At 34.6% G+C, this 14,200-nt stretch overlaps 1 protein-coding gene across 2 annotated transcripts; it reads left to right on the top strand.

Moving 5' to 3' along the window:
- Window positions 1–2,698: 2,698 nt before the first annotated feature.
- On the top strand, window positions 2,699–10,036 carry LOC104894562 (hypothetical protein). 2 transcript variants are annotated; one of them, XM_010680825.4, is made up of 15 exons: window positions 2,703–2,988; window positions 3,074–3,151; window positions 3,981–4,064; window positions 4,161–4,331; window positions 4,726–4,794; window positions 4,899–5,025; window positions 5,412–5,484; window positions 5,883–5,999; window positions 6,520–6,639; window positions 6,757–6,775; window positions 7,361–7,445; window positions 7,575–7,975; window positions 8,631–8,746; window positions 8,841–8,934; window positions 9,710–10,036. In XM_010680825.4, exons 1-15 carry the CDS (start codon window positions 2,899–2,901, stop codon window positions 9,773–9,775), a joined length of 1,710 nt encoding a protein of 569 aa, XP_010679127.2. In that variant the 5' UTR covers window positions 2,703–2,898; the 3' UTR covers window positions 9,776–10,036. The 2 variants fall into 2 exon arrangements, 1 of the variants encoding a protein (XP_010679127.2); XR_790233.4 differs by lacking the exon at window positions 9,710–10,036 and having other exon boundaries at window positions 2,699–2,988; window positions 8,636–8,746.
- The last annotated feature ends 4,164 nt before the right edge of the window (window positions 10,037–14,200 follow it).

Here is a 14,200-nt window from a genome sequence, read left to right as displayed (position 1 = left end):
GAGTTGCTCTAATTTGAAAAGTAATTTTTACATGTGCAAAATTGCTTTTTTATATATTAAAATATTTCTTCTAATGAAGTAATTAGTCGTGGAGAGAAAGCTCTAATATAATAAGCTAAATTTTAACAAAAAAATACGTCACATACCGTCAAAGTTTTGGTTATGAAAGCTAAAGAGCATGGTATGACACTTTTTTTTTTTAACCTTTTTAAAATAAATAAATACTAATATCTTCTCTAAATTTTTAGTGGTTGTTGAAGTAAGTTTTTATGGTTAAAGGTAGGAAGTAGTTTTCCATTACCAGTATACAATGCAATATTAAGTAAGTTACTTCAGCAATCTTGTGGGGAGTAAGTCTTCATTTGTTTGTATCAATAAGAATAACTTATTTTTTTCATATATTTAAACACCCAAGAAACAATTCATAGTTAATGGAAGGAAAAATTCTTTATTATCTCCCACCCAAGGTAGAACTCTATAATTTTACAGGCAAATTAGAAGTACAAAATACCAAAAGAAGAATCAAACCTCCTTCGATAAGCTTATGACAACAAAAAGTAAATACAACAACAAAAGGTAAATACAACAACAACATAAAAAGTAAATACAACAACAACATTTATCTATTATCATGAGTAGCTTTCTTTAGCACTACGTAAAGTATATGCTTGTGATCGACGAAATGGTGTTAGTTATGTAAGAACAATCGTAGAACCCAATTCATAACAATATATCAGGACACCGCTTATTAGGTTAATCAGGTTGACATCTAATTTCCCCCTAACATACCTTGTATTTTATTTGTAGTTTTTCCTTCAAGACAAGTACTTTATAGTTTTTTCATACTCATTATGTTTTTAATAGGAGGCTCTATTTTGACTTATGTGCTTCTCTTAAGACTTAAGTTTAACTTTTTTTTAATATATAGATATATGATTTGTACATAACTTACCTAAGATTTTATTCGTAGTTCGTTTTTCCTTTAGTTTGAAACGAATACTTTATTGTTTTTTCATGATTTTAAACCCTAAGGTCCAAAAACTCCAAAAATTTGTATGGCCAAATCAATTCAGTTAAATCTAACACGTTCATGATTACCTCGACTAGGGTTGATAATGAGCCTGACCTGCCCGTGAAAGGTTCGAATTCAGTTCAGATCGTTGTGGTTCGACTGGAGTTTGACTCGAAACCTTAACGAGTCGATATGAGTTATGACAAGACCGACTCTTAAATTTGTGAACAAAACAATTATGTAGAAGACAAGTAAACTAAAGATAATAATAAGTCAAGCTTGTTCATGAATAGTTCAACAAAGACTAGGTCAACGCTTGGTTAAAGCTTGACTATGTCACAATTCGATTCGTCAAATTTTATGAAAATTCTATTGTGCTCCCAGGAGTACGGTGCACACCATGCACCCAATATATTTGTTCAATTTTTCATGAGTAAATATTATATTTCAACAAATGTTCATTTTTAAGCATATTTAGCAAAAAAAATGCTCTATTTTTCGTAAAAAATGTTATATTTTCAATAAGCAAATGTTCTATTTAAACAAATGCTTGTTTTAAGCTTATTTTCAGTATAAAATTATGTTCTATTTTTCGTGAAAATTATTCTATTTTCGATAAGCAAGTATTCTATTTTAAAACTTTTTTTCCACAAAAAATTATATTTGATAAACATATGTTCCATTTAAGTAATTGAATTCTAGTAATATTCCACTTCAATAATAAAATGTTCATTTTCGTAATTGGATTATGGTAATGATCCATTTCAACAGTAAAATGTTCTTTTTCTTAAATGAATTCTTGTAATGTTCCATTTCAACAGTTTAATATTCATTTTCGTAAGTGAATTTTTGTAATGTTTCCCTTCAGCATTAAAATGTTCGTTTTCACATTCAGAAGTGCTCTATTTTATATTATGGGAGCACAATTCTCATTATGCTCATAGAAAACACAATATTCGCATTACAAATTTCAAGCTTACTTTAAGTTCGAATAAACTTTAAATGAACATGGAACGATCTAACGAGGATTCAGACTCGCCTCGACCAATAAACACTCATAAGGTTAAGCTTCGAGCTCAACGTTAGGGGTGTAAGTTATTTGGTTAAAAACCGAAAACCAAACCAAACCAAACCGAATTAGTAATTTGGTTTGGTTTTTTTTGAAATTCGGTTTGGTTTGGATTCAAAAAAATTATTTTTTCGGTTTTTCGGTTTGGATTGGTTTTGGTTTTGGAAAACCGAAAAAACCAAAAAAAACCGAATTATTGTCACTTAACATACGAATTTTGTCTATTATTTTTTTGTGTTTCTTATTTTTAATATTAATTACGAAAATACAAAAATATTGTCACTTGAAATACAAATTATCAAAAAATTTGGTTTAAATTCGGTTTGGTTTTTATCTTGGTTTGATTTAATTTCATTTCGGTTTGGTTTGGATTTTGAAATATGAAAAAAAATTGGTTTGTTTTGGTTTGGATTTTGAAAGATAAAAAAATCCGGTTTGGTTTGGTTTGGTTTGGTTTTTGATTTCATATTTTGGTTTGGTTTGGTTTGGATTGAGTCGAATTTCGGTTTGGATTTGGTTTGGACATTTCAAAACCGAATTTATTTTGGTTTGGTTTGGTTTTGACCTTAAACCAAACCAAAAACCGAACTTACACCCCTACTCAACGTTACAAAAAGGGGCAGTTGAGCATTTAGAAATCTTGGTCCAATGTCCTTTACAAACAGCGGGGAAAGCCCATAGACCATAGTTGATTTTCTCACGAATTTTTTCCACAGAACTCAAACCAGTAGAACTAAAACCAGAGTTTCCCGAACTAAGAGAAAACAATTCAAGCAATTGAAATTCCAAAAACAAACAAACAAATTTAAAGGAAGTTATGGAGGAATCATTGCGAATCAAAGAAGTTGAAGAAGTTATATCTATCCAAGAATTTGAGTCTCAAATTGAACCCCTAAATGTTCCCGCTGTAAAATTCATATATACATTTTTGTAAATTATTGTATAATTCTGATTATTGCTTCGGTTATTAATTTATTTCATGTAAAATGAAGGTTTTCAGAGGATGTGTGAAGGATTGGGAAGCTTTCCGGTGCTGGAATCCTACTAATGGCGGTCTCGATTATTTGCAGGTTTTTTTTTATCATATAAGTTATGCATATGTGATTATGTTCTTAATATTATACAGTGATTGTTTGTTATTTTATAATATGGCTAACAAAATTCATGTTGAGGTATTTGATTATTTGAGAATTAGGGGAACTACTTGAACTGATTTTGATAAAGATTTCTTGTTGTGAAAAATATTGTGTTAGTGAGCCTAATTTGGCACGGCTCGAATAAGCTTGATTGCGGTTTAAGACCTTAACTAGTCAAGCCGAGCTCAATATGTTTAATGAACGGATTAGGTTGAAGAAGTAATTATGATTTGTAAAGCTTATGAGTAGGTTAGAGTATATGAATTAGATGAAGAACAGTATAGGTTTGACAGGATACCTATGGTAGGATTGCAAAATATAAGTGAGAAGTTCGAAATGGGAATATTGTAGTTTGAGAGAGTATCTCTTTCATCGATTGAGTTGGAGCTCTAAATATGTGTGCTTACATTGAGCTTAAGTTTAGTGCCAAGCCGAGCATGAAATTTTCAAGTGTAGCAAACGAGAATTTAGGTCTACAGAAACACTAGTATGAGCCTAGTTGAGCTATCCCGAGCTCTAGGTTGGCGTAGCTTGTTACCAACTCTATGCTTAATGGAAAAAAAAGTCTTGTGTAGGGAAACCTTGATATATTTGGCAAAGTGCATCATATGGCAATTAATTTTTTTTTATCTGTTTCGAGGGCGGTGGATAAATTCTAATTATATGCATGGTTTAATTTTTTTGTTGATATGTATTTTTGCATCCAAAGTTGGTTGGAAAGTTGTTTGCTGTTTGTTGTACCTTATGATTAGTTGATTAACAGGAGCGAGTACAATCAGCTGTTGTAGAGGTCATGTTATCAAGATCAGCACCCATCTTCTATGGTGATATTAGAAGCCATGAGAGGGTAAGTTATAGAGTCCCTTTGGGAATTTATCATTTCTTAATGAGCTGTAATTTTGGAGTATTTATTTAATTTGTAGCAATGACCCTTGTTGTGTAGGTACCACTGCCTTTTTCGTCATTCATTGAATTTTGTAAGAGGGGTTTGAGCAAAGATGATAAAGGTGATGTGCTTAGTGAGTCAGAGATACTTCAGAATCAGAGTGTGGAACTGGATGATGATTTGTGCAATTCAATAACAAATTCCCGTGATCAGATTTATTTGGCGCAGGTTGATGATTATAGTTCCTGTGAACGATGCAGTGTCAAATAGTCCCAACTATTCAGTTTTATGATTTTCGTTTTTGTATTATCAGAAAACAAATCACAATGGGTAGTTGCTTACCTTACACGAGTTACACCTATTACTTTATGCATAGCCCTTAATGCCTTGCAAGTGACATTATATGGAAAAGTGCTAGATGGCTCGTTTTGGCATAGAGTCAAAAACAATTGTATCTTTAAATGCAGGCATGACATTATTGTTATTCTTATCTTTATTGTACCATCCTTTGAATTGTGTTTGCAGCAGGATTATAACTAACCCTTCTTATCTTATTAACAATGAAGTGATGGCTTCTTCTTGTATAAGGTTCTGAATATATGCAAACCAAATGTGGCTGCAGGTTCCGATATTGAATAGGGAGAATGAAGAAAGGGTGCAATTGCAAAGTTTACAAGAAGACATTAGAATAGTATGTTTATGGATCGTTTACTGTTGTGTATGTTGTGGCTTGGACTTCAATTATCTGTTCATTTTGGAGCTAGCCCCAGGCTCACTGCTTGCTTCTTTTCTCAGCCTTGTTTCCTGGAATCAAAGAACTTATCTTCTATCAATTTGTGGATGAATAATGCAAAGTCTAGATCGAGCACCCACTATGATCCACACCATAACCTTTTGTGTGTGATTACTGGCTGCAAGCAAGGTACGTAGCTGTTTATTCTCTCTGTTTAAAGTTTGGTAGCAATATCGTGCTTCAAATGGACCATAATCTAAATTTCAAGCTTTCAGTTGGTATATTGGTTTCTGAGTTGGGAACCAAATTTAAGCTCCCATTATATTGCAGTTTTTTGTATGCCTGTTTCAAAATGCAATAAATTGGTACTTAAATATATCATTTGTCTACTTGGTACTCCTTGGGTAAGTTACTGAAAGCAGGATTAGTGGCTCTTGACATTAGAAACTTAAATGCTGATTATTGTAGCTTTGTCACTTTTGTCTTGCAGCAGCTTATCTTTCTAGCAAATAATGTACGATAATTTGTTTGTTTGTATGTATTATTTCAAACCCTGGAAATTCTACTCTTGGCAGTTGTTTTATGGCCACCATCTGCTGGGCCCCTATTATATCCTATGCCGATATATGGAGAAGCTTCTAATCATAGGTATGTTGCCAATAAAACAACTTAAGTGGTGTTAAGTAAAGGGGAACAGAAATGTGGGCATCTAAAGAGTGGTAACGGAATTGGGCATTGTTGATTGAGAATTCATTTAGTAATTGCATTCATTTGTTGGGTTGTGGTGACTGGTTCTAAAAGATGGGGGTAATATAGTACTAAAATATCCCTCATGCAAATGGATTAATAGTTTACAATAGATTCGTGCCATGGTAGTTACCTCTCCTTGGTCATAATAAAAACCTCCAGTTAGTTCCAATCTTGTGAAACATACATGGGGGAAGCATTGATTTCGTCAACAAATTTCCATTCCCAAATCATGGTACCATATCTTAGTCTTTGATCTCAAGCTGTTTCTTGTTCATATTTTCTTCCTTTTTTGACAGCTCCGTTGCTCTCGATTCTCCTGATTTATCACTTCATCCAAGATTTAAACGCGCATATGAATACTCCCAGAAAATTGTTCTTCAAGCAGGCGATGGCCTCTATATTCCTGAAGGCTGGTGAGTTTTTGAAATATTATCATCTACATAGCAGTAAGCTATGATATTTATAATGGCCCACTGCACCCAGACATTGGTAAGGGATTTTCTGAGCAAGTGCTCCCAACTCTATGGATTGTTGTGACACGCATGAGTGTTTTATTCATGTTGTAGAAGTAATATGATCATCTTAAATGAGCCTTTTGGTTGACTAGTGTCTTGGCAAATACTCCTTGGACTGTAATGAGATTTAGGAATTCAAAAATTCTACACTAAATTTTATAGTGGAAAACAGATTTCAGGAGGAGCCTCTAACAACTATTAATATTCTATATTTAAGTGAACATGTCCACTTTTTATGATACAATAATTATGCACATGTTTTATTTAGAAGAGTATAAGTTTTGCTGATCTACTAAGATATAATTGTGCCTGTTTTTCTTGTTAAAAATATTCTATAAGCCAATTTCTGAGAGACTTTTTTGTTCATAAACTTTCGATACAACAGGATTGCCAATTGTTAGTACTCTTTTTTTTGCAGGTTCCATCAAGTTGATAGTGATCAGTTGACAATTGCTGTTAACTTTTGGTGGAGATCCAACATCACATCGAAGATGTCGGAACACATGGATGTGTATTACCTGCGCAGGATATTGAAAAGGTGGTATGCTTCTTCCTATACATCAAAAGATTTGATACTTATAGAACTTGTAACTTAACTATGCTGTGTATTCCTTTCATGTCTTATTTATTGATGAAACGTTGCTGTCAAATCAAGATTAATTGACAAGGAGATGGTATGTAGCTCTTATTTTTTGTCATAAATGTGTACATCTTTTTCCATTTGAAGCGACTGTGCATGTCTTCATTGCCGAAGAATCTCTTTTTAGCTTTGTCAATAATGTCTAAAGTTTGTTGCTTATCTGAAGTGAAGATGCATGTGTGCCTTGATATGTGGATAATGTTTTATTCAGAATAGATTTTTTTTCTGTCTATTGGCTTGGTGGGCAATTCGTGTTGGCCTTGGCCCTGTTAATAGTGATGTTTCTGTTGGTGCATTTTATATTTTGGAAAATCGATATGCGTTGCTCTGTGGCTTTGGCAATGCTTAGGCATTGCAAACGATATAAATTTGCGCTGGAAAGGTGTAATGTACTATTGTGTTTTCATAGATTTTTTCAACTAAATCATGACATATTACTGAGAAATTTTTATCTTAAAAATGCTAGTATTACCTTTGCGCTGCCAGCCTCCCGCATATTATAGTGTATTATCCTGAGAGGTTGCTTTTACTGACGCATTCTTTGAAAAACTAGAACTGTCTTAACAGGTTTCATTGACAGATTTTCTTGCTGCTTCTTCTTTCTTTTTCAATAGGGCAGAATCAGATGTTGCAGAAAACATGTGATGGAGGCTCTGGTAAATTGAAAGATTGCATAAGTGAGGCACATGACGGTGGAAAAGCAGGTCTTGTTTTATCCATTGCACATTGGTGAATGTGTGTGTGTGTGTGTGTGTGTGTGTGTGTGTGTGTGTGTGTGTGTGTGTGTGTGTGTGTGTCGAGTAACTAAATGGATTCTATTGTCCATGCATCAGATGTTCTAGGAAATGCTGTGTACCAGAAACATGAGAATAAGCCAAATCTAAATGTAAAACTTCATGATCTTAGCCTCCCAGCACGTCAGGCACTTCATGAACTTGTTTCTCGTGTCCACGATGGGGTAAAGGCTACAAATCAGCAATCCACTTCAACAAGTGATTCTAGAGTTATTTCTGATAGGGACTGCAAGGATACAATGGTAACTAAGTCCTCTGACCTCAATGTTGTCAACGAACAAGACCGATGCAATTCGACAAGTGATACAGGAGTTATTCCAGGTGAGAACTCCAAGAACATGCAGATAACTAACTTGTACCGCCTGGAAGATGATCACATTGCAGATGTTCTCTGGAATCTTGAACCGCTTGATATTCTGACTGCCCTTTTGGCAATGGTGGTGAGTTTTTGCTTCTACATCCTTCAATCAATGCAACTAATTCATAAGGGATTCTGCAACCTGGTGCAGTTCCTTTGTTTATGTGCCTGCTGAGGCTTTGTGTTTTGTGAAGTCCATAGAATGTTGGATTCAGTGGATCTGCTCATTTTATGTCCTCTCTCTACATCGGCGATCTTGATGTTTTGTCTTTCTTTTGAAGAGTGTTTCCTTACAACAATGTCTATCCTTTTTACCTTAAGGAGTTCTTCTCTTCTGTGAAACCTCTATTTGTATTATAGTTGCTTTTGTCATCTCTCGATTATGTAATTTAGGACTATAGTATTCACCATTTCACCCTTCATCGCTCTACCTTGTACTGTAAGCCTTGAATGGAATTTTGGAACTGAACATTCTTGGGAAGGATTGATTTGTGTGTTCTTTACCAGGAGTTTTCTCTGTTCTTTCACTATCTGCTGTGGTTCTGTAATTGGATCACATACCTTAATCTATTATTTTGAAGTTATTATGCATTCAGTTTTCGATCATCTGATGCTTCATCAATGTCAAATGTTAAATATATTCATGTCAAATTATGTCAACCAAGATTTCCTAGATTATCCTGTTTCTTAATATGTTGACAAATTCCCTTAACCTTACTTGCTTTGCTCCTCTTCAGCACAGCTTTCCCAGAACCTTAGAGGCGTTGATATTACACATGCTTTCGCCAGTGGGTGCTGAAGTTCTTACGCGGAAATTTGATGAATTAGATCAGCAGCTAACAGAAGAAGACCGGTACACGATCACTTGTAAATTGACTCAGGGCTAGTTTATGCAAATGATAGAGATGATAGGACATCTTTCTAATTTGGTTCTTGTCTTATTTTAGGAGCGAATTCTATCAGAGATTCTATAGTGTGTTTGATGATCAATATGCTATAATGGATGCAATTCTGAAAGCAAAAGAGTCGTTTGCACTACAGGTATCAAAATAACCCTATGTTCGGGGCAAAGGGGATTCATTTTTTATTGTTTGGTATCTGCATTGATATATGTCGAGGGCATTCGTAATCCTTTCATGATGGTTTTCTTTAACTTGGTGAATTGTGATGAGAGTATCGAAGACAAAATCTTTTGGGGGCTAAAAAAAGAGTAAATTGTAGTGGAAAGAACTATTTTCTTAGAAAAAAATTTAATTGAGAGGATGTCACCAACTTTGGAAGTTTGATTGCTTAATCCGTTAATGCCTACGTAACTTGGACTTGGGCACTCGTGTCGGATACGAATACGTGTCCAAGTGTTCGACTTAGCTGTTTTGTGAAAATTTCATACATTTAGCCCAAAATGAAGTTTCAAAGTGTTCGTATCTATGCTGGATTATCAAGGATCCAATACAATTATCTGAGTTATATTAAAGACTGTGAGTCACATATGAATATTGGTGTGTAAGGTAGAAACAGTCTTCATCTTCATGCGATACATGATAACTGTGCACATCTATGTCTAAGAAAGCAAAATTTAATAGGCCATTGCTGCTTGTTGCAAGTAGAATATACTTTTTTTTCTTTTGGTTTCATTCACAAGAAGGCTTATTGGAATAAAATTAGATCATTACAGACTTTTTAATAAAGACGGAATTACTGTAATTCATGGTAAGACCGCAATAACTGTTCTATTTGAAGAGGTGATTCTTTACTATTCCTTTTGAGTATATTTTAGATGTAATTACATTTTAACAGTCTTGTTACTCTTTTATAGGCTTTCAAGAATGTATTGCAGCTATACATGGGAGTAACTCTCAGTGGGTCCAGTTACACTCTTTGATGAGGCACTGGCACTGATTTTTTTTGGGGACAGCTTGATCTTGCCTGTGATAAATAGAAAGCTAAGTTCTCATACAGTGGAACCATTTGTCCTCTGCGGCATACTTCACATGTGAGTCACTCATTACATTGTAGAATATTCATGATTCTAGCTTGAACACTATTTGTATTTATGGATGCTAGATGCTAGATGCTTGCAGATTTTTATGTACGATTGAATTCACCTTTCAGGAGTATTATAAGATTTACAGTAAATTATTGATCTTAAGTTTGTGATGATACTTTTACTTAAATTGTTGGCTCGCTATCAGGAGCTGGCTTATGGTTTAATTTGTAGTAACTTAAAATGTTAGTTTAGGACATGGATGTAATTCTCAGATTCAGTTGCAATGACCGTTGTCCTGGAACCATATTTGTTGTCGTTGGGGATGGTTTGTAGCTGTTGCAGCCTAAATATCTCGGCTGTAGTAAGCTCAAAACCCTTAAGCGGTCGCAATAAGGTGATGTGGCCAAGCTTTCATACCACGGTTTAGGGGTTATGTTACTTGGGTTCTTGAAATGTTTCATATTCGGACTAGGCTTTCTATTAATTTTGAAGGATCACACCCATGTTTGACATGGGTATGATAAGGGTACAAGGAGGTTGTCTTGAAGTAATGAGTAAACATAGTTTTTTTTTTTTTTAAAAAAAAACTATTCCCCTATGTGGTAGGTTCTAAAAAGTGGTGTTAATTTCTGTGGCAATATTTTTTTAAATTCTTCTAGATTGGGGTTAGTTTTGATAACTTTAGGGAGAAGTTCGCTGATCAAATCCCAGAAGTTTGAGTAAACATGCTTCAGTGGTTGTAAGAAGTTAAGATTGATGAAAGAAAATGAAATAATGGAGAGATGTAGATGAAAATTATCATGGGATAATTTATTTTTTGAGGGTTTATGAAGAGGATGGATAAAACTTTAAGTGCTAGTATATTGTTGACAAAGAACACTAGAGGAGTAGAGGTGACATAATAGTTGGAAATGGTGAAGTAAGGGCATCAAATTTTCTAAAGATGAGGTCAACAGAGGATATTATGTTGTTGCTGAAGTAAGAGAAAAGCATTGATTCTCTAGGACTTTAAAAAGATGGGTGTTGTATAGGAATAGACAGAGAGAAAAGTGGGTAAAAAAAGACTGTAAAAACCACTAATGAAAAAGAAGGATTTCGTAATTATTAGTAAGATTGGAAGTGAGAAGAACAGAAAGGAAGCAAAAGGACAGTTCCATGAGAGATGAGATTCCCTGGTGGTGACTGATGACATATACTGATGTAGGAAATTGTAGAAATGAAGGTTATTAGTTTGGGTTTTGTCTGCTTGTGCAATAAAAGTTAGTATTTCATATGTCCGAAGATAATAGTCACGTATACTATTATATTGGGATGCCTCAAAGAGGTGTTTAGTGTTCACCTTCTCTAAAACAGTATTGTACTATTGTTTTAATGGAGCAGTAGAAATAGAATGGGAGATGGAGCATTAGAAAGCGAATGGGAGTGTAAATATCATTGCCTTCGTTACCGTGACTCTAATTAAGCTCCATCTCGGAACGATGTGGTGTTTGGAGTAAATCATTTCGAGCTTGGCACATCTTGTGGTGTTTGGAGTAAATCATTTCGAGTTTGGCGCATCTTGTGGTGTTTGGAGTAAATCATTTCGAGTTTGGCGCATCTTGCAGAGTGTGGAGAAGCATTAGGAACCTGAAATTTCCTTTTCAAAGCCCTTTTTAATAATTCAGTTTAGTAACTCATCTCCTTTTCAGACTCGTATCAAAATACATCAAAAACTATTAAAATACATGACAATTTCATGATATGACAAATTTATCAAATCTGATCGGGTTTGCTTTGATTTCGTGTTCATGTTGTGTCAGCTTGTTTCTCTCAATAACATCGTCTCGATTTTGGTTGTGTTGTTTGCCGTGCCAGTTCTAGAAGATAACTATCATTAAAGTATTTCTCTATTTGATCAAAATCATAGCGAATTCTTGATTATGAGAGATTCAGACAATGTGACAATTATCCCAGACAAGAGAAGTGGCTCTTTGTTAGAACCACACAAAAGGGCTACCTCGTTTCATAAGCAAATGACACGTACCTTAACCCTCCAAGTAACTGGAATACTTTCGAAAAGTTCACATTACACCACAATTTAGTATGCTTTTAAGTTTTAATCTTTCCCGGCTCTCAGTTTTGGGGTTTTCCCATAGTTCTGGACCTTTTTCACCGTCTCCGTTGATGTAGTTAGTAACATGCATGCACATTTTTTTGGTGAATACTCTTCTAATTGGGTTGCAATACTTGTAATCATCTGTATTATGCCGTGTCCTGACGCGAATAAACAGTATTATTAGATTCTGGGGGTGTTTAGGCCTGTTCTTTGGACTTATTTTCAGTTCAGTTTCAGCTCAATTCAGTTCAATTACTTTTTGTAGTGCAGTTTCTTCAAGTTCAGTTTCTCCCAGTGCAAAAGAACGGGGTCTTGGTTTTGAGTTTGTTGTCAGCTGCTACCTGTTGGTGATTTTACGCAAATTCTTACAGTGATGAAAATTATTGGATTCCCGTTTTATTTTGGGGGGTGAGACTTGAGTAGGGGAAGAACAGATGGGTCCACATCTAATCACATGGAAATGGTACAAGAATTTTGGACCGTAATGTGGGAGGGCCTTATTTTCAGTACTCTTCCAATTGATATTTCACACTTCCCCAAATTGTGTTTTGTTAAGCCTCATGAACAAGCTTCCTTGTTAGCCTATGTTTGAGGGACCCTAAATGCTCAACAATCGTCCAAATTTACGAGTAGTTACTCTTGTAATAGTGCTCTTTTTCTTCTTCCAAAGGTTCGTGGACTCTACAACTCTAGGATGAACTGGGGAAGGGGAAGGGGAAGGGAAAGGCCGAAAGGGGATGGGTTGATAGCGAGCAGGTTGAGACGTTGAGTTGATTCGTAATATAGGTTAACTCAATCCAACTCACTACCGTTCAGTGATAAAAGTTTCAACTATAAAAAATCTCTTAGTAAAGTTTTGATACATCTTTAGTTGCGAATGGTAAAGTCAATATGATACTCTTTTTATCCATTTTCTCTACATTATTTTTCTTAATAAAATGTCCCTAGAAGATTTCGCTATGTTAAAATGTCCCTTTGCGTTCACTATTCTGTCTCTTATCAACACACCAACCAATTTTTACAAAGAATCAACCTAGCTCTACTAAAGCAAACAGGATACGACATAGAAAAACAATGAAGTATTATGATATAAGCCAGTTTGGTGAGCTCAAACAACTCTAGCAAAGCCAAGGTTTTATGATGATAAACTAATTTATGAGCCGCTTCTCTGAAATTATATATAGACTAGTACTACACTACTACAGTTTAGCATATGAATAAATAGAGAAAGGCTTGGTAACCAACTGTTTGAGTCCAAAAAAGACTCAAACACCCAAAAAAAACACAATGGTACCATTATAACCTGACATTGGTATCAAATTGTTATCAGGACTGGTACCAAGGTATCAATATTTTCGAAGAATGGTACCATTATAACCTAGCATTGGTACCAAGCAAATGTCAGTCACACGCGCGTGAAATCTTCCAACGCATAAAATGACCAAATTACCCCCGTTTGAGTCCTCTAAGAGACTCAAACGATTGGACGCCAAGATAAGCTCAAATAAATAAGAGACATCCTTTTTACGTTTTAACCTTTGTGGTTTGTGCACTCAAAAGTCAAAATGACCCGTGATACTGAATGGTTATGATTGATAGTATAATCATACTAATGTGAATAGATGGACCAGGTCACCTGAAATTTGTATCTTTGCACAAAATTTGAGAAAAAGAGTCACAATTACAGTAAATAAAAAGGGTATGTATTTGGGATTTAAAGCTCCCAAAGTTTCTCCTCAGCATCTTTTCAATAACTTTTTCACGTTATTCTTTCATTTTCTTGTTAGTGGTAAAAAAAAAAACACTTTGAGGGGTTTTCAACTTAAGTTACTACCCATCAATCACCAATTCACCATAACACCATTTCATGTCCCGGACCACTAGGGTACACACGCTTGGTTGAAATTTTGTGAAAAAAATTTAGAGGAAAACCAATTCTTAAGTCTCTTTTTCACATTCCATTAAGAGTAAAGAGTTGGTCAATCTTTTGTATTATTAGAATTCTAGATTTGGCTAATTGGCAAGTTTCATTTTTGAATATTGCAATAGTTTTTTTTGTCTCTCTTAACATATTGTGTTGCTGTAAACTCGTAATGACGCGTAGAAGTCCGATAGTTATTTCTTCCATTCATATTAAGTTATACATTACTAGTTCAATTTACAATATTATATTAAAATTATTTTAAATAAAGGAAGTATTTTATTGAAAAATTTGCATGCTATCC

This window comes from Beta vulgaris, chromosome 5 (genome assembly GCF_026745355.1).
Source record: "Beta vulgaris subsp. vulgaris cultivar EL10 chromosome 5, EL10.2, whole genome shotgun sequence".
NCBI classification, from domain to species: domain Eukaryota; kingdom Viridiplantae; phylum Streptophyta; class Magnoliopsida; order Caryophyllales; family Amaranthaceae; genus Beta; species Beta vulgaris.
This window is presented reverse-complemented; position numbering and strand designations above follow the sequence as displayed.

What these genes read in the sequence shown, in the direction of transcription:
- LOC104894562 (XM_010680825.4), top strand. Translation starts at nt 2,899, where the DNA reads ATGGAGGAATCATTGCGAATCAAAGAAGTTGAAGAAGTTATATCTATC. An exon ending in GGAGAAGCTTCTAATCATAG is followed by an intron (nt 5,485 to 5,882) that starts GTATGTTGCCAA and finishes CTTTTTTGACAG; the next exon opens with CTCCGTTGCTCTCGATTCTC. An exon ending in CTGCCCTTTTGGCAATGGTG is followed by an intron (nt 7,976 to 8,630) that starts GTGAGTTTTTGC and finishes GCTCCTCTTCAG; the next exon opens with CACAGCTTTCCCAGAACCTT.